Genomic DNA, 18560 nt, shown 5'->3' on the forward strand with positions numbered 1-18560 from the left:
CTTCACAAATATCTGTTCTCTCTTCAAGCAAGCCTATCTCCTTCCACCGCTAATTCAGATTCTTTTCTGCTAGGGCTCAGAGAACTCTCTCCCATCACCTTTTCCTCACTAGCAGCTTCCTGCCTCTCTTGCTTCTGGGCCTGATTGACAGCTGCCTCCCCTCCCTCTCTCTCCCCTCTCACTTAATTTCTAACTGTACCTCGCCTTAAAAATTTTGACCACAAACAGACTGCCTATCTTTGCTTTGAACTTTCTTGATTCTACTTGTATAAACCTAATTCCTGGGGGGAAAATGGTCCTATCCACAGGGGCCATATTCCTGCCTCACTGAACCATTCCAAGGGTTGAAGGATCTGCTTCCTTGAGAGTTCATTTCATGGGAGAATCATGGCCCATGATAACAATAGGCCTGGCCATAATAATCCTCCCAAGCAAACCCCTTGGCCCAGAAATCAGACTTAATTGGAAATTAAATTGCTTTTCCATGCCAACTGCAAGATGCCTATATCCACAGCTAATTTATCAAGGTGATGCCTTATCTCAAGGAAGCCTGTGGGAATAGAGTGGCTGCATCAGCAAAATTGCAAACTTGGTCCTGATGAGAAGAATTTTCTTTAAAGTACAGCTTGAACCCTTTGAGTTTCTCCTTTGGGGTCTGGTGCATTTAATGTGGCTTCTTCCCCCTTGCCAGGCTCTGTGCCAGGACCTCATGGTATGGATACCAGCAGGACAGGCACTGCATTGGGGCAGTTTCCAGGGCTAGTGGCAGAAAAAGAACTATGCAAGCAAAGATCCCAAAGCTGTAGCACTTTACTTAATTGTCCAGGGATGAGCAGCTTATGGAGGTGGAGAATATCATGAACAGAGTCACGGTTAAGAAATTGATTTCTATATTTGCACTGATACTAACAGCTCATGATCAAGGGTGTGTAGCACTCTCCACCAAGCCCTTTACACACATACATTCCATTCTCTGGGAAAACATAGGAAACAAATACACTAGGGTTCTCATTATCCCCATTTTACTGGTGAACAATCTGAGTCTTAGAAAGTAAGTACCTTGCCTAATGTTACTACTTCCCAGCTAACAGGCTGTGGGAAATTTGAAACAAGATAATTTCATGCAGAATTTATGCCTTTAAATACTATACTATACTGCTTCTTTATTTCCCCAGCTTTTTATTTTGCAAAAATATCCAATTACAACGCAAATTGTGAGAATGCCTGCCCTTCACCTGGGTTCACCAGTGGTGATCAGTATTTTATCACATTTCTGTTTTCTCCCTGTCTCTGTCTCTGTGTGTGTGTGTGTGTGCACGTGCATATGTGTTTCTGAACCATTTGAGAGTTGGGCTGAGGAACACAGAACGGAAGACTGGTTTGGAAATCATGTGGGGACCAATTTGGCTGGAGGAGAATGTGTGTGTTGGGGGGTTGGTCACGGGGGGACAGAAATAGGAAGTGGGCTGAGGTCTGAAACTGTGGGGTTAGGGCTGGGAGTGACCAGTCTGGCAGTTTGGGGTGTATTGCAACACAGCACGAACAGCCAGTGGTATGCCAGTGAAAGCAGGACTTTCATTCTTTCTCATATTGAGAACTATAAAATTGAAGATGTGTATTTAGCGAATGATACATTTGTGGCTTCTGATTAAATATGGATGCTTATGGAAGACAATTCAGACAAGGCAGAGAAGGATTAAGAAGAATTTTAAAAACTAACCTTTAATCCCAGCTCAAAACCCACACTAATATTTCCACTTATTTCTTCTCTATTTTACTTTTCCATACACATCTATTTCCATGGACTGGGACTCCATTGAGCATATGGGTTTTTTTTTTTCTCCTGGTTTCCTGCTTGATATAATATCAATAGCATTTCTGCAGGTTATTAATGAGTTCTTAAAATAATTTTTCAACAGTTTAATATTATCCCATCAGATAGAGGAGCCAACATTTATTTAAAGCACATTTTTTTCCATTGAAACTAAGATTGCCTCCAGTTTTTCACTATTATAAATAATGCAGTAATACCATAATGAATACCTCTAAATAAAAGTCTGTGTGCACATCTGTGATGATTTGCTTAGAACAGATTTCTAGAAGGAGAGTTTCTGGGTCAATGGGTTGGATGGGCCATCTTTTTGGAATGATGTGGAGGAGTCAGAAAGGAAAGAAATGGAAAGAAATGAAGTCTGCAGGCTGCTGCAGCAAAGCGGGTGAGAGGTTAGAAAGGTTCAGACTTCAGGAATGGTTCTGAGAGTGGAAAGGGAGTGACAGATGGAAAGGACAAGGCTCAAGACTGGGACAAGTAAAGAGAAAGGGTAAAGTAAGGAGAGAGGGGCATGCTTTGGTTTTACAAGGGTTGAGTAGGGGCTAGAGAAAGACGTTCAACTAGAAGGGTCTAGTGGTCCTCCCTCCCGTCATCCATCCATCCATCCATCCTTCCATCCATCCATCCTTCCTTCCTTCCTTCCTTCCTTCCTTCCATCCATCCATTCATTTAGTGAGCCCCCACTCTATGCCAGGCTTTGTGCTGGGTGCTGGACATTCTTTTTTTTTTTGAGACGGAGTTTGGCTCCTGTTGCCCAGTCCGGAGTACAATGGCATGATTGCAGCTCACTGCAACCTCCACCTCCCTGTATTCAAGCAATTCTCCTGCCTCAGCCTTCCAAGTAGCTGGGATTACAGGCATGTGCCACCATACCAGGCTAATTTTATATTTTTAGTAGAGACAGGGTTTCACCACGGTCAGAGTGGTCTCGAACTACTGATCTCAAGTGATCTACCCACCTCAGCCTCCCAAAGTGCTGGGATTATAGGCTTGAGCCACTGCGCCCAGTCTTCACATTCCTAAATAACTTAAGATGTAGCCCCTGCCCTCCCAACAAGTTCACAATCCAGCCAAGGAGTCACCTGTAGGCCTGGAGCTTAAGAAAAGAGCCAAGGCCAGAGAGAGAGACTTGGGAGTCTCCCTTAGAGGTGAGGCCATGAGGCAGAGAGTGCAGAAATGAAGGGAAGAGATGAGGGATCTTACTTGGGTTTAGTCTATGAGTCACCGACTGTGTGGCAATGAAGAATCAATTGCTGGGTAGCCACCACTTCCAGTAGGGGCCAGGTTACCCTTCATCCCTGTGCCCCCAGCTACCAGCCAGAGGAGGCTCTGTTTTGAGGGGAACTTATTCAAGGGTGTTCCTTGCTCTGGCCTCAGTTTCCCCACCCTTACACTGAGGACATTTGGAGGAGTCTCACACTGGTCACTGTGCCATGTAGCCTTGACTTCCAGTCACATACTGGCCACCTTCAGACTCTCAGAAGCTCCCTTGGACAGACTGAAAGTCCCAGATATAATGAACCTGGAGGAGCCTGTGCCGGCTATCTTTCTACTTCATGGTGTCCTCCCTGTGAGGCAGGCCAGCAGGCACAGCAGCTGCTCAAAGCAGGGTCGGAGTTTGCCTGCCCATGGGGCTTTGTGGTTCCAGCCAGCTTCTCCCCTCCGGGGTGGAGGTGTCCTCAGGGGGCTCTGACCCAGGCTGCAGTGACTGCCACAACATCCCGGTCTTAGGCTTCCTCCACCTCCTTCTGTTGATTCCCGGGTGGACTATACAAAGACAAGGTTTTACTGCCCCTTCTTATTTTGCATCAGTAGGAGAGTGTGGGCCAGTAGTGGGGCAGGAGTGCTGGATGGCCCAGAAGATATTAAAGCTTCTGGACATGAAGAGCTTGTTCAATGAATGGAGGGTGAGCTCTCCTGTCTCATCTGCCTAGAATAAGACTCTTTGTCAATGACACTTGCATCCCAGGAAGAGAAAGGAAAGGCAAAGAGATCATTGAAAACATCTCTGACTCCTTTCTGGCCCACATGAGTGATTTCAGTCACCCAGCCATTTCCTGAGACATGGGAGGTCCCTGGTTTGACTAGGATGCAATGAGAGATTTAAGCTCAGCCCTTATAAACAGCAATGCCAAATCAAAGCAAAAACACCCCATCATTTGTTGAATCCTTAATCTGACACAAGCGCTGCACGAAATAGTTTCAAGTGCACTACTTTAATAAACCTGTGATAATGGCATTATTGCACACATTTTACAGAAAAGGAAGCTAGGCTCAAAGGAGTGACTTCCTTGGACTTCCCACGGTCATGCAATTTAGTGGTAATGGATTTGGCATCCAGTGAACTCCAAAAGTCATGTTTCCAGGAGGTTCTGCATCCTCAAGGGCTGGAGGGGAACACAGGCAGGGGAGCCAGCTGCATCCACAGCCCCCAGATGCCTTCAATGGTGACTGCTCACTTCACGCCCTCCCAGAGGAGCCTCTTGGCTGAATGGAGCAGAGCATGGTGAACACCATCGCGTCTTTCCCAGCAGCCCGTTCCCCTCTCCCCATGCCAAGAATAAGTCAAAGATGAACCAAACGGTCCACCAGCTTAGTAACTGAGGAGGGCCATTCTTAGGATGGTAACCTGATAAGCCAGATGACTATCTTAATTAACCCCTCATGTCCTGGATGCAAGAAAATGGGCGGCCTTGCTAAGGAGGAAGTGTGGATGGACAGAGGACGCGGGAAGGGTGGATACAGAACTGATGCCTTTAAAGGGCATGCAGTGCCGAGCCCGTAGGGAATGGAAAGAGGGTGCAGAGCCCCAGGTTCAAGGGCTGGCTCTGCCTCTGGCTTGCCGGGTTTTCTTCCCTGGGCCTCAGGTTCCTCATCTGCCAACTTGACCTCTCAACTCCCAATGAGGGCCTATTATGTGCTTAGTACCTAGCAATAAAAAAGATATTACACTAAGTGAAATAAGCCAGACACAAAAGGAACAAATGCTGTTCATAATTCGTTTACATGAGGAACCTAGAATCGTCAGGTTAATAGGACAGATGGTGCAAAGCCCTGCCCCAGGTGCTGGGGAAGAAGCCGAGGCTGGGCTAAAGTCCCTGCCCCCACAGAGCTGGACCTCTAGTGGCTGAGCTAGATCATAAACAAATGCATAACAGGGAGATGTTGGCCAAAGGGTACAGAGTTTCCACTATGGAGAATGAGCGAGCTCTAGAGATGTGGTGCACAGCCAAGGAGACTGTTGTTCATAAGACTGCACCGTAGACTTGAAACTTGCTAAGAGTTATAATTCTCACCACACACAGAGACAAGATGGGTATGCTCATCAGCTTGACTGGGATAATCAGCCCACTACGTATGTGTGTATCAAGACATCACACTGTATACCTCAAACATAGGCAATTTCCATTAAAACATTTAAAAACAAGCAAATATATGTGTAATAGTATTGGAGGAACAGTAAGTGCTCTGTAGAAAAACAAGGCAGCATTAGGCAATGTGTCTTGGGGGTGAGGAGGGAGCAACCACCACCGACAGGAGGGGATTTGAATGAATTAAGGGAGACAGCCCAGGGAGATTTCATGGAAAGAGTCCAGAGCCCAGACCGAGAGGGAACGGAGACTGGGAGGGCCCTGAGGCTGAAGGAGCTCCATGTCCCAGCAAGAGCAAGGTGGCCTGGTGGCACCTGGGGCAGGGTCATGGGGAAAGGGAGGCAAGCGGAGGACAGAAATGCAAAGGAGAGATCATGCAAAGCCAACGGGTCACAGAGAGGAGTCTGCATTTAACTCGAAACGTGTCAAGGAACCACCGGAGGCAGTTTCCAGCCAGGGAATCATAATCATATATTAATCATTTTTTATTTTAAAAATATAGGAATGGTCCATCAGTGGATAAAAAGCAAAATGTAGTATACGTACAATGGAATATTTTTCAGACTTTAAAAGGAAGGGAATTCTGATGTAGGCCATTATAGGAATGAACCTTAAGGATATAACACTAAGTGTGGGCCAGGTGCAGTGGCTTGTAATCCCAGCACTTTGGGAGGACAAGGTGGGCTGATCACTTGAACCCCAGAGTTTGAGACCAGCCTGGGCAACATAGTGAAACCTTGTCTCTCCAAAAAATAAAAAAATTAGTTGGGTGTGGTGGTGGCATGTGCCTGTAGTCTCAGCTATTCTGGAGGCTGAGGTGGGAGGATTGCTTGAGCCCAGGAGGCAGAAGCTGCAGTGAGCTGTGTTGACGCCACTGCACTACAGCTTGGGTGACAGAGCAAGACTCTGTCTCAAAAAAATAAAAGGTATTACATTAAGAGAAACAAGCCAGACACAAAAGGACACACGCTGCTCCTGATTCACTTAGATGAGGAACTTGGAATCATCAAGTTAATAGAGACAGAAAGTAGGGTGGTGGTTGCCAGGGGCTGAGGGAGGCAGAAATGGGGAAGTGTTTAATGGTTGCAGTGCAGAATTTTGGTTTTGCAAGATGACAAATGTTCTGGAGGTGGATGGATGGTGATGGTTGCACAACATGTGAATGTACGTAATGCCCCAACTCTGCACTTAAAAATGGTCAAAATAGTAAATTTAATTTTATTTGTATTTATCACAATTAAAAAGATGGGAAAGGATGCTATGCCAAGAATTGTCTATGGGGCTACATTAGTCCACTTGGGCTGCTGTAACGGAATACCACAGACTGGGTAGTTAAATGACAAAAATCTATTATCCCACAGTTCTGGACACTGGAAGTCCAAGATTAAGGTTCGGGCTGGATTGGTGTCTGGTAACGTTTCTCTTCCTGACTTGTCATTGGCCATCTTGCCTCACATGGCCTTTCCTCTGTGTGTGCTCCTGGTATCTCTCCCCACTCTTTTTTTTTTTTTTTTTTTTGAGACAGAGTTTTGCTCTTGTTACCCAGGCTGGAGTGCAATGGCACGATCTCAGCTCACCGCAACCTCCGCCTCCTGGGTTCAGGCAATTCTCCTGCCTCAGCCTCCCGAGTAGCTGGGACTATAGGCGCCAGCCACCATGCCCAGCTAATTTTTGTATTTTTAGTAGAGACGGGGTTTCACCATGTTGACCAGGATGGTCTCGATCTCTTGACCTTGTGATCCACCCAAAGTGGCCTCCCAAAGTGCTGGGATTATAGGCATGAGCCCCCTCTCCCGGCCCTCTTCCCCTTCTTATAAGGACACCAGTCCTGTTGGATTAGATCTCAATCTTATGCCCTCGTTTAACCTTAATCACCTGCTTCAAGGCCCTATTGTCAAATATAGCCATATTAGGGGTTAGGGCTTTGACACAGACATTTTAAGGGGACATTATTCAGTCCATGACAGCAGTGACGATGCTGACACATTTGACCAGGAGTATTCAAAGGTACATTAGTATTGAAGTGACCTTTTAAACCACGGTTCTGTATTTGTGATGTTGGCAAGTTATTCAGCCTCTCAAAGCCCCCGGTGTGGAATAGAAACAACTCACAGAGACAGGCTGGATTGAATATAGGGATCCTTGTAACGCCCCCAGCAAATAAGCAGCACTCAACAGAGGGTGGCAATGGTCATTCCCCCATGTTGCCTGTTGAGTTTGAAATGACAGCCGCTGTTTCTGAACTTGTGAGGCATGGGCAGAATTAATCAGCACAGGGATGCTGCAGACCCTTCTGCAATCCAATATGCCCCATGGCTTACAGACATCGCAGGCTCCAGGGGACAGCTGGCTCCAAGCTGATGTCTGCAGATACTGAGCAGCAAGCCTGGGCTTGGCCAGGCATGCCAAGCACAGATGGTTTGAAAAATGCCACTCAAACTGGCTCAGGGTTAATCAAAAGATTGTAGAAAGAAAACTAGGAGAGGCTAACCTCAGCCTCTCAGATACAAGCCCCAGAATCACATCCCACACCTGATTCTCGCCCAATTCTCTGCCTCAGCTTCCAGCTGACCTCATTCCAGCAATAAATGAAAATTGGCCAGACTAGAAATACAACGGAACATCTGGCTGGGTGGTGTCTTCTTTTTTCTCCCCTCCCTGTAGTCTTGGCTGCTGGGCCTGCTCGCCCGATACGTTTTGTTGTTTGACTGTGAAAGGTGACCTGTGGGTAATGGTTTAGGGGATGCACTGGGGCACTTGGATCCCAGAGGGCCTTCTCCTCAATCACACTCCTTCAGCCAGAATGGAGGCCCTGAAATCTTGACTTCTAAAACAAGAGTGTGTGTTGCCTCTTGGCCAAACTGGAAATGAATCCATTTTGCCTTTGCTGCCTTCTGGATCTGATCTTCAGAAATGGCAAAAGTGTAGTGGGAATGGGCTGGGGAGGGTGGGAAAACCCAGGACTTGGCGCCAGGCCGCCGAGGCTTCCAGTTGTGGCTATGCTCCAGGCTGGCTGTGTGACTCCAAGCCAGGCCCTTCCCCTCTCTGAAGCTCAGTCTTTATATCTGTAAATGGGGTCAATTAGAGCACTCCCCCTGCTAGGGTTCTCACGTGTGCTACATGAAAGCGGGAGAAGGAGTGCTTAGGCAATGCTGGGCACATTGCACGTGCCACCAGCAGTGCTGCAATTTTATTTAATCTTTAAATTCCAAAGCTGAAAGAGGCTTTTGCAATGAGCAGCTCTTTCATTTTAGAGATGGAGAAACTGAGGCCCAGAGAAAGAAGCCAATTGCTCAGTGCAGGGAGCTGAATGTCTGTGCCTCTTGTCCTCCAAATTCACGCGTTGAAATCCTCACCCTGAGATTACGGTATTTGAAGGTGGGTCCTCCGGGAGGTGACGAGGTGATGAAGGTAGAGCCTCTCCAGTGGGATCTGTCTGTAAGAAGAGGCCAGAGAGCTAGCTTGCTCTCCTTCCTCCAGGTGAGAATACAGCAGGAGGTACTGTCTGTAAGCCAGGAAGAGTCCCCACCAGAACTCCCCAGTACTGGCATCCTGATCTCAGACTGCCAGCTTCCAGAACTGCGAGAAATACGTTTCTGTTGCTGCTAAGCCACCGTGTCTCTGTATGGTACTTTAAGCGAGCAGGTTGATGAGTAGCCTGATGGCCTAAGACAGCAAGCAAGTGTGAGGATTTGGATTCAAACCCAGGTCTGTCTCCAAAGTGGATGTTCTTTGTACCTCTAGGAACACAAAATGGACTCTTGGTGGCTTCAGCCAGAGAGGACCAAGGTTGGCTTTGTGTTCATGGTCCTCCTACCCTCATCCTGACAAAACAAAACAACAACAACAAAACAACAACAACAAAAACTCTACTCTGCGCATAGACAGGAGATCTGTGAGTGGTACAGAGGGTGGTCATTGGTGATGCCAATGACTTCCGGTGAGTCTTTTTCAGGAGCCCTGGCTTCTCTTTCCTCCAGCTGACCCAGGAGGCCTATGCAATTTCCTCATTTCCAGATCCTCTCCCCAAAGGCTCTTCTCCCCAGCTGCCTGCCTCTCATCGGGGCCCTCTCTCCTGCCCTTCTGGTTGGTGTGCAGATGGACAATGGGGAAGAACCCCCACCTCACCGGGGCACCTGGCCGGCTGTGATGCATGGGCAGCATGGCCCTGTACCCAGGGGCAGTTCCCTAGCAGAGGAGGAGAGCAGAATGGGGGCAGGAACAGGCCTTTGGTCTCGTTTGCACCGACCATTGTCTCATCCAGGTCGCTCTGGCTGGTCACTGCTGTCAAACTCCAGCACAAGAATTCAAACAGGGAGACGGGGAGTGGCGGGCTCCAGAGCAAGACTGACTGAGACCAGACCTCAAAAAGGGACTCCAGCCACAGAGCCCAATGCTGCTAGGCAGGGAAAGCATTTGGTCATCATTTATTCAACATTCTCAGCTGCAGGTGCCTGAGTCACTCACTCTAGGCGATTCCCACCTGGTGAATGCGTTTGCAGGGTTCCTATTCTCACGGGACTGGATGGCCAATAAATACATAAACAACTAGATAAGAAGGATCATTTCAGTTGTTGGCACATTTTTAATTACAGAGCTTGTCATCAAGAGTGACTGGGGACAGAGGGATAATTTTGGAACAGCAGCACATCTGGATTGGAGCCGGGAAGAGGACTTGACCCACAGAGGCTCAGCCTTGTGTCCCTTGGCTACAAATTCAAGGTCGCATCATACAAGAAGAGAAGGGTGGGGAACTTCACTTTTGCTGGGCAGCTTTTACGAGCCAGGTCCTGTGCCTGCCACATGTCCCATCTCATTCCATCTCCAGTAGCCGCATGCAGTGGAGATTACCGGCCCAGTTATGGAAGGACAGGACTCAAGACGGGGAATGGCTTGCCCAAGGCTGTCCTGTAGGGCCACGGTGGGCTGGGAGCCCAGGTCCGTCTGCGTCCAGAGCTATGCTTTCCTGCCCTACACCCTGCTTCCTTCCACGGCAACTTCACGTCATCACTTCCACCCTTGGGAAGCAATGGCTTTCAGGGATATGGGACCTGGGTCTGGTGATAGAGGAGGCCTAGGGGAGATTCTGTAACCCTTAGAAGACTTGGAAAGATGACGACGGTCCCTGTGGCATGACAAAGGAGGCCCAGGCCTCAGAAAGCTGATGCCGACGTAACTAGATCCCCTCCTCCCGGCACTGTGGTGATGCAGCCTGTACTCTCCTGCCTGCCAGAGGGGCCCATTTCCAGCTACTTTTAATTTGGAGCAAACTAGCCGCTCCCCTGTGGTGCTGAAGTTAATAGGATATCTGTGCAGCAGTGCCAGGATAACCGGCCCCGAACAAATTATTCCTGCATGGTATCAGGGTTATACGGGAGAAAGACCGGGAGGCCCCTGAGAGGGGCAGGTGGTCCCACCTTCTTCTCTGCCCTCTGCTGTGAAACTATGGAGACCCCAGTGAGCACCTGGATAACTCAAATGGGTCAGGGAGTGCTGGGCCTGCTGCAGAGGGGCAAGGGTGGTGAGGCCAGTCAACTGGGATGAAGGCTACTGGACTGAGGAGGGCCAAGGTGAGCACAGGCCCCTCCTGGCACGCTCCAGCTGGGAGACGAAGAGATGATAGGCAGAGACCCGGCAGCCCTGGACAGTCAAGCTTTCTTCTGGTGACAAGGCACCACACTCAGAGGTTCCAGGGCTACAGTGGGGCTGTTGTAACATGTCCTGAGTGCCTGCTCAGCCCTCACTGACAGGACAGTGAGCGAGCCAGGACTCAGATGGCGGGGACTCCTTTTCCCAGCAAGGGGAGGCATTGAAGCTTACTTTCTCATGGGACAGGTGGCATCCTCCTTTTGGTAGAGGGCATTGTAATATCTCACACATATCAAAGTTCCCAGTGTGAAGGCCTCTGCTTTCCCAGACAATTCTAGTAAACAGCTGCAACACCTCTATTCCAGTCTGCCTAGTGTCCAAAACTTTGTATATTTTCCCACAGACAAGGCCACTTTTCACACTTGCCCTTTAAGAAGGGAGAGCCATGGGGGAGTGGCCCTCATGGGACAGCGCCTACTCAGTGTCTGGCAGGTGCACACCTGCCCAAAAGGTGATAGGGACACTGGGAAAGCATGGGTATGGCTGTCTTGCTGACCTTGGCCTCTGGAGTGTTCCCTTTCCCCATAACCCAGGCGATGACACTTTATGGAATTTGTCACAATCCTTTGCAAGACACGTGGCTGCTCTGATAAGGCCCAGCAGGGAAACCTACCAACAAAATTAGCGGGAAGCTGGAGGACTGTGCTGGTGGCAAGGCCGGGGGAGTAGTGCAGGCAGCTGTGACTTCTCCAGCCCTAGGAGTGTAGAGGAATGCACCTTGTCTGGGCCCCAGCAGGACCTGAGTTCTAATCCCAGCTCTGCCACTCTCCAAGGGAGCCACCATGCTTAGCTAAACCTCAGTTTCCTTATCTGCTGACATGGTGATTGCAATCCCTACCTCCGGGATCAAGGCTAGAATGAGGAAGGAAGGTGTCTAGGGCACAAAATGTAAGAGGGAGCTGTGCAGGGGCAGAGCTGGCATTCGCTTGTGTGCTGCTCGTCCTCACTCGTCTCATCATTCCATTAAAAAACGGTCCTGTGCCATTGATATTATTATTCTCTCCAATTAAAAGAGGGGAGTCTGGGCTGGGGGTGGTGTTCAAATCACACAACAACCTCACACAGCTGGTGGTGGCAGGCAGAGTGGTTCTCTAGCCTGGCCTGCCTGAAGGCAGAGTCCATGGCCAGGCCCAAGGTCAGTCTCTTGAGGATCTTGGACAGCAGTGGGAGGAGGCCAGAGGAACAGTGTGTCTCCGACAGGGCAGCTGAGGTTTTGTTTCAAAAGGCGGGGCAGGAGGGGAGAGTTAGGGCTCCAGAGCCTTGTCCTTGAGCTAGATCTCATCTTCCCCAACCCTTTCCCCACCCCCGCAGCCTCACCGGTGGCTGGGAGGACACCAGAAGCTCTCCTGGATTGGATTCCTCCCTTCTGCTCACTTTGGCTCTGTCATCTGCGCCTGGGGTAGCATTTGTTCCCAGTGTGCAGAAGGAGATGAGTTGAAACCTCCCCAGTCTGAATGGAGCCTGCACAGCTTCTGACTCCTGCCAGCAGTCCCCAGGAAGTCTGTGAGGGGAGCGGGGAACTGACTGTGCAGAAAGAGGAAGCGGCAGCTTCCCCAGACCCCGTTTCACCAAGCATCCGAGCCAGGAGCTGGACTTCCAGGTTAAACAGCAGGCGAGGGTGTGGCTCTGGGAGTCACGCTTTCAACTCCTAATAAGGAATCAGGTGAGGGAGATGGCTCTGGGCAGGCCCTTAGGAAAACAAGTTCAGCCTAGGTGAAGCAATGGTCTAAATCAGGCATCCCCAAACTTTTTACACAGGGGGCCAGTTCACTGTCCCTCAGACCGTTGGAGGGCCGCCACATACTGTGTTCCTCTCACTGACCACCAATAAAAGAGGTGCCCCTTCCTGAAGTGCAGGGGAGGGGGGGGTGGATAAATGGCCTCAGGGGGCCGCATGTGGCCCGCGGGCTGTAGTTTGGGGACGCCTGGTCTAAAGTCACCCAGACGTGGTGCCTCAGGCCTGTAATCCCAGCGCTTTGAGAGGCCGAGGCAGAAGGGTCTCTTGAGTCAGGAATTTAAGATCAACCTGGGCAACATAGCAAGACCCTGTCTCTACAAACTATCAAAACTTAACTGGTTGTGGTGGCACATACCTGTAGTTTCAGCTATTTGGGAGGCTGAGGTGGGAGAATTGCTTGAGCCCAGGATGTTGAGGCTGCAGTGAGCTGTGACTGCATCACTGCACTCAGCCTGGGGAACAGAGTGAGACCCTGCTTCTAATTAAATAAATAAATGAAGGTGTGCAGCAACTGACAGGGCCATAGGCTTTCATAAAGTGATCGTGAAATGCTGCCCTCAGGATCTGTGCCTGGTGCTGAGAAAACTAGTAATGAGTGAGACGGAGTCCCAGCCTGGAGGGGCTCCCAATCACGAGAGTACCAGCTAATGACAGTAGTCGAATCCATCAGTACCGCTGAGCACCTAATAGGCAGGGAACTTTATCTACACAATCCCATTCAATCCTACAAGCAGGGTATTATAATTCCACTTTATAGATGAAGAAACTGAATGCCAGGGAGGTGAGGGACCCAGCCCGAGGCTTCCAAGCCAGTGTGCAGGGTCCAGGGATGTCCCCGTCTGGCAACCAATTGTGCTTCTCATTGCCTTAGTGGTTTGAGATATTCTTTGAATTTGGGAGAAATCCAGTAAATAAATAAAAATAGAATCGGAGAGTTGAGAGTGGGGATGTCAGAAGCCCGCCCACCCAGTCTTTCCTTCTGGAAACAATTAATGCCCTTTCCTAGACACTAAGCAAGCTCAATGAGCTTGAATGTTTTCTGTGGCTGGAGGCTCATGAGGGCTGGAGGCTGGAGGCTGCAGACTCAGCTTGCTGCAGCTGGACGGAGTTCAGAGTGCATTTGCTAAGCATCTGTGGGACAGGTGTTGCATAGTGCTTCCTAGAAGGCGCCTGTGCCAGGTGTCCTCTCAGGCTGATGGCTGGGGTCCGTGCCATGCAGTGCTGTTTCATTCATTAACACAGCGAAGGACATACTCCATCCTGGGCACCATACTAGTCGCTCTGGCTACAGTGGTGAGCAAAAAAATGCATGTGATCTTGCCCTCATGGAGCCCTCATGAAGTCTAGTGGGGAAGAGAGCCTTTAACAAACATGTTCCTAAAGGGAATGCAGATCACAAATTATGATCAGAGGTAGGAAGGAAAGTTCAAGGTTGATGAGATATGTGAGCAGGTGGGCAACAAGCACCAGTGAGAAATTGGCTAGCTGGCATCTTAGACCAATGGCAAGAAGGATTGCTGGCATGGCAGGAGGTGGGCAAGGATTAGGAACAGGCAGGATAGGGAGGGTGATCCTGGACCCTTCTTGTTCCCCAGGTATTTGTAAGGCTGGTAAGAAACAGTAAATTGCCCTAGGACCAGCAGGTACCTGGTCCAACACATTCTTTGTACTTTTCAGTTCTGCAAGGGACAAAGAAAAATCCCTCTCCTGAGTGTTGGATTACTGCAAATCTAGAACTCAGTGCAATGAATAATGAATAAGCAAAATCGAATTAAAACCAGAAATCATTAAGCAATCATAATGTATCCACGTAGGGTTGAATCTAAATCCACCAAGGGGAGGTGTACACATTAGAAAGCTGTTTTCTGGACTATCTGAAGGCCTTTCTCAGCTACCCTTCTCGCAGCCTGGCCCTGCTCCCAGCCTGGCCTTGCTCCCATGTCCCTCACTATTTAACAAATATTTATCAAACACCTGGATTGGGTAGAATGCTAGTCACCCAGCACGTGCCTGGAGCAGAGCCAGGGCGGTAGAAACATTTGGTTCTCTCTGCAGAGCCAAAGCAAAGAACACAGATACGGTTAAGACACGACCCTGCCCCAGTGCCTGCCATGGACCGCCTCTCTGAGCCCTGGCTGCAGGAAGGGCTCTAATGAGAGGCAGGTCAGGGGAAGGCCAGGCAGCCACTTGGTCCCCACGGAGTCCCTTCTGTGTCACATGGATCTTAGTTTCTGAGATTCTGAGCGGAGAGAGGGAGCCACTCTGACCCACCAGTTGGTTTCTCTGCAGAGGCCAATGCTCTGAAGCTGCTCCCTCTGCCAGCTTCGGCTTCCTCCCACCTTCTCAGCCCTGCCTCTCCTCATCTTAGCTTAGATGTCACTTTCTGGAGGTGCCCCTTTGTCCACCCCAGGTATCTCTTCTCTGTGCTTGTTATCCTCCATGATCCTGTCATCTCAGCACTCAGTGTGATATCCAGGGAGTGTCTGCGTGTGAGGTCTGGGTCTCCACTAGACTGCAGGTGGGGACAAACCCACTTGATGGAGGGCTTGTGTCTTATTTATTCACATCTGTTATCTCACAATAAGCATGGCACAGAGTAGGTGCTCGATAAATAAACGCTGAGCAAATGAACGTAGGCAAATATGCAGAAGAAAATATCTTCCTGCTCATTTATTCAAGTGGCCATCTACCCTCACTCTGCTTCTGTCCCCGTCTCTGGCTCCCTCTCACATGCACACGTGCACGCCCTGTTCTTTGCACGTGCTCTCTCCTTTGCCAGCTCGCTTTCTCACAGTCACCCATCTTGCTGCATACTGGCCTTCTGTGATCTCATTCCCTTTTTGGTGCTGCTTGGGGAGAACAGACTCACCTGCAGGAGTGAGTCAGGAGCAACTGAGGAGCTCTGACCCTGGTCCTGCCAGGAGGATGGGCCGGGGTCTCCCTCTGCAGACCCACGTTCATCTTAGCCCCAACCCGCCCTCACATCTGGTCACAGCAACACACTCCACAAAGGGATTCCATGGTCAGGCCGCCCTGGATCTTTGCACCAGTTCTAGGAGGTAGACAGGCAGGAGGTAATAGACTCGTTTTACAGATGAAGAAGCAGGTTCAGAGGGGCTGTGACTTGCCCAGAAAGCAGAACCAGAGTTGAGACCTAGATTTCCTCAGGTCAAAGCTCTTTCTGCCACACTTGTGGGAAACCCCCATGATCCCCCCATCTCCACACTCAGTGTGACATCCAGGGAGCATCCGTGAGTGGAGTCTGGGTCCCCAGTTGACTGCAAGTGGGGACAAGCCCTCCGTCAGAGGCTGGGATGGGATGCTGCCCCACACCCATCACCTTCTCAGGTCCTGCTATCTGTGATGTGGGAAGAAAACCTTCCATTTGTCTCTGAGGATTGAATGGAGAAACTTTGTGAAATCTCCTAAGCCCTTTGCTCTCTCCTTCTCTAGGAGGTAGAGCCACTGAGAGCGACCATAGCTACACCCCTTAACCTCCTGTTCACCTCACTTCTGGCCTCCAGTAATTCTGCCAGGCAGCCTGGCCCTCCACATCGGGGGCTCAGTCCACCTGGGTATCTTGGAGGAGCAGTGCCCCATTTCAGAAGGATGGTAGGGAAATAACAGGAAGGTCACAACATCCCAAGGAAGGAGATAAACGGAATCCCATCCCTCCCACCACCCACACACGACACACAACATGCACTGGGCCAGACCCGCTGGGCAGCGAGCACCGGAGCTGTGTCACGAGATCAGACTGCACACAGCCCTTCTCTGCTCATTGTTATTTTCCAAAATGCCATCAAAGGTTTGTGGGCTCCTTCCCTGAATATTCTGCCTGCTGCTTCCAGTGCCTCTCCCCACAGCCCCCAAAAGACTCTTCCTGAAAGACGGCATGCATATTTAAAGACGTTTTTTCAGCCAGTGGAACCACATCACACTGCTCCTCTCCCTTGACAGCATCTCCAGAAAGTTGGCCAGATCCCTTAGAGGGCCTCACCTTCCCTGGTGCCGAGTGTAAAATGGGGTTTAAGACATAGGGCCAGGCCCTGAGGAGTTAGCCTTCCTTCTGCCTCCCGGCCGTGGGCCCATCTGGGGCTGCAGCCCTCATTCTGGCCCCTAGCCACACTTTCTGGTCTGCCCAGAAATTGCTCCTGCAAACCACCTGCCACCCCAATTCTTGGAGAAGCAGAAAAGACAGGCGTGGACAAAGGCATGAGATGTGCATGGATCCTGGATGAATGAAGCCCCAGAGGCACGAGACCCTGGAACCCTGTGAGAGGAAGCTCTTGGCCCGTGGTATGCAGAGGTGACCCGGATTCTGACTCCACCGGTGCACAGCAGGTTCCGGCCCATCGCCACCTCCTGCTGGCCCCTCAAGTCTCTCTCCTCTGCAGAATTACTCACAGCCTACTGCATCAAATCTCTCTTTCATCAACAAAATACAACCCTCCGTGGATAACTTCTTGAAACTCCAGTCACGCTAAGCCACTTCCCATGCTCTGGGAAGGGTTCTGTCCCTCTGCCCGCCCATAACCAATCAGCCACACACCACCAACTCCATTTCCAAAGTTCCAGGCAATTACAGCCAGCTGAGTTCCCTGGCAGGGTGCCTGCCTACTTAGAGCCAGGACCCAGGTTGTCAGCAACCTCGAATCCCGGGCACCAATTTCCCCAGCCTTTTCCAAGACCTGAGTGAACCAGAATGGCCACACTCACCACACCGAGCCAATGCAACCAACCAGGTCATAATCAAGACAGAAAGCAAGGGTCAAGGCCAGTTTCCATACCTTTGCTGAGGGTCCCAGTGATGAGCTTAAAGATGGTCTGGGCAAATTTCACGAACCCGAGCTTGCATCTTTTGGAGCAGCTGCTCATGGTGGCGGAGGGGAGCCAGGCTCTGCTGTCAGCACCCAGAAGGGGCAGCACACACCTCGTGCACCCCAGGAGCTCGGAGCGCGCCTCAGTGAACCCTGAGTGAGGGATGCACCCCCGAAGCCAGGCTCCGGGAACAGCACAGCTGCCTCTGCAGCGAGTCTGGCTTCTGCATCCAGAGAGCCTGCAGGGCAAACTCTCCCTCCCTCTCTCCACCCACCCCTGCTGTCCACTTAAGTCCTCACCACAGGAGAACCTCAGGATGCCAGGGCCGGGACGGCACTGCCGGGGCACAAGGTACTCCAAGAGAACCGAGGAGGAGAGTGAAGCTGAGCAGAGCAGGGAGGGAGGAGCTGGAGCTCTCCCAGGCTTTGCTGACTGTCTTTCTTACATGGCAGCGGTAATGTAGCAATTAATACTCGAGTCAGAAGGGAGGGGACTGCTACGCAGAAAACACTCAGCCCCACAGCCTCCCACACTCGCTCTCCCACTCTTTCCTTCCTGGTTAATCTGATGGATCAATTCTCTGTGCCTTGATCAGGATCCGGGAGAACTCCACGCAGAGTAGGAAGCCACTGCCGGCACTCAGCAGAAAGTTTGTAGGCAGCCTCAGAGTGGCCTGGTTTGTATCCCGGAGAAGCTGGGCTGAGTAGGGAGCCTCCGGGGAGCTGGCCTGTGAACATCGGACAGGCAGACGGAGCCTGCGCAGCCTGTCCAGTAAGCACTGCACCAACAGCAGGTGTTGTCCTTCCTCACTCGGAAAGGACAATATCCCTGACCACCTCCTGCTCCAGGCATCCCAGACTCAAAGCCAGACTGCTGAATTCCAGCCTCCACCCCTGCAGAGCAGGCGCGAGTCCGTGTTCTCTCACTGGGATGGGTGCAATTAGAGCTTTTCTTGATTGAGATAGTGTTCCTCAGAACTGTCATAAAGAAATGACTGAGATTCATATAACTAGAATACAATGTAATACTCTTAGCAGTGAAACTGCAAGGCATCAGGCAAATGTGAAGTCCAGCTACTGCTCCATAAAAAAACCTGGCTACCATTCAGTACCAAAGGCTGTGTGAATTGGAAGGCACCTTGGTCGGGGGG

At 50.4% G+C, this 18560-nt stretch overlaps 1 protein-coding gene across 1 annotated transcript in view; it reads right to left on the reverse strand.

Annotated features, from left to right (window-relative positions):
- KCNIP1 (potassium voltage-gated channel interacting protein 1) overlaps positions 1–18010 on the reverse strand; it is a 334879-nt gene extending 316869 nt beyond the window's left edge. Inside the window, exon 1 of the mRNA XM_074390398.1 lies at positions 17380–18010. Within this exon, the coding sequence (XP_074246499.1) occupies positions 17380–17467 (88 nt within the window). The 5' untranslated portion in view covers positions 17468–18010. The remainder of the gene's footprint in view (positions 1–17379) is intronic.
- Positions 18011–18560: the final 550 nt, after the last annotated feature.

The sequence above is a fragment of the Saimiri boliviensis genome, chromosome 20 (assembly GCF_048565385.1).
Source record: "Saimiri boliviensis isolate mSaiBol1 chromosome 20, mSaiBol1.pri, whole genome shotgun sequence".
In the NCBI taxonomy this organism is placed as follows: Eukaryota; Metazoa; Chordata; class Mammalia; order Primates; family Cebidae; genus Saimiri; species Saimiri boliviensis.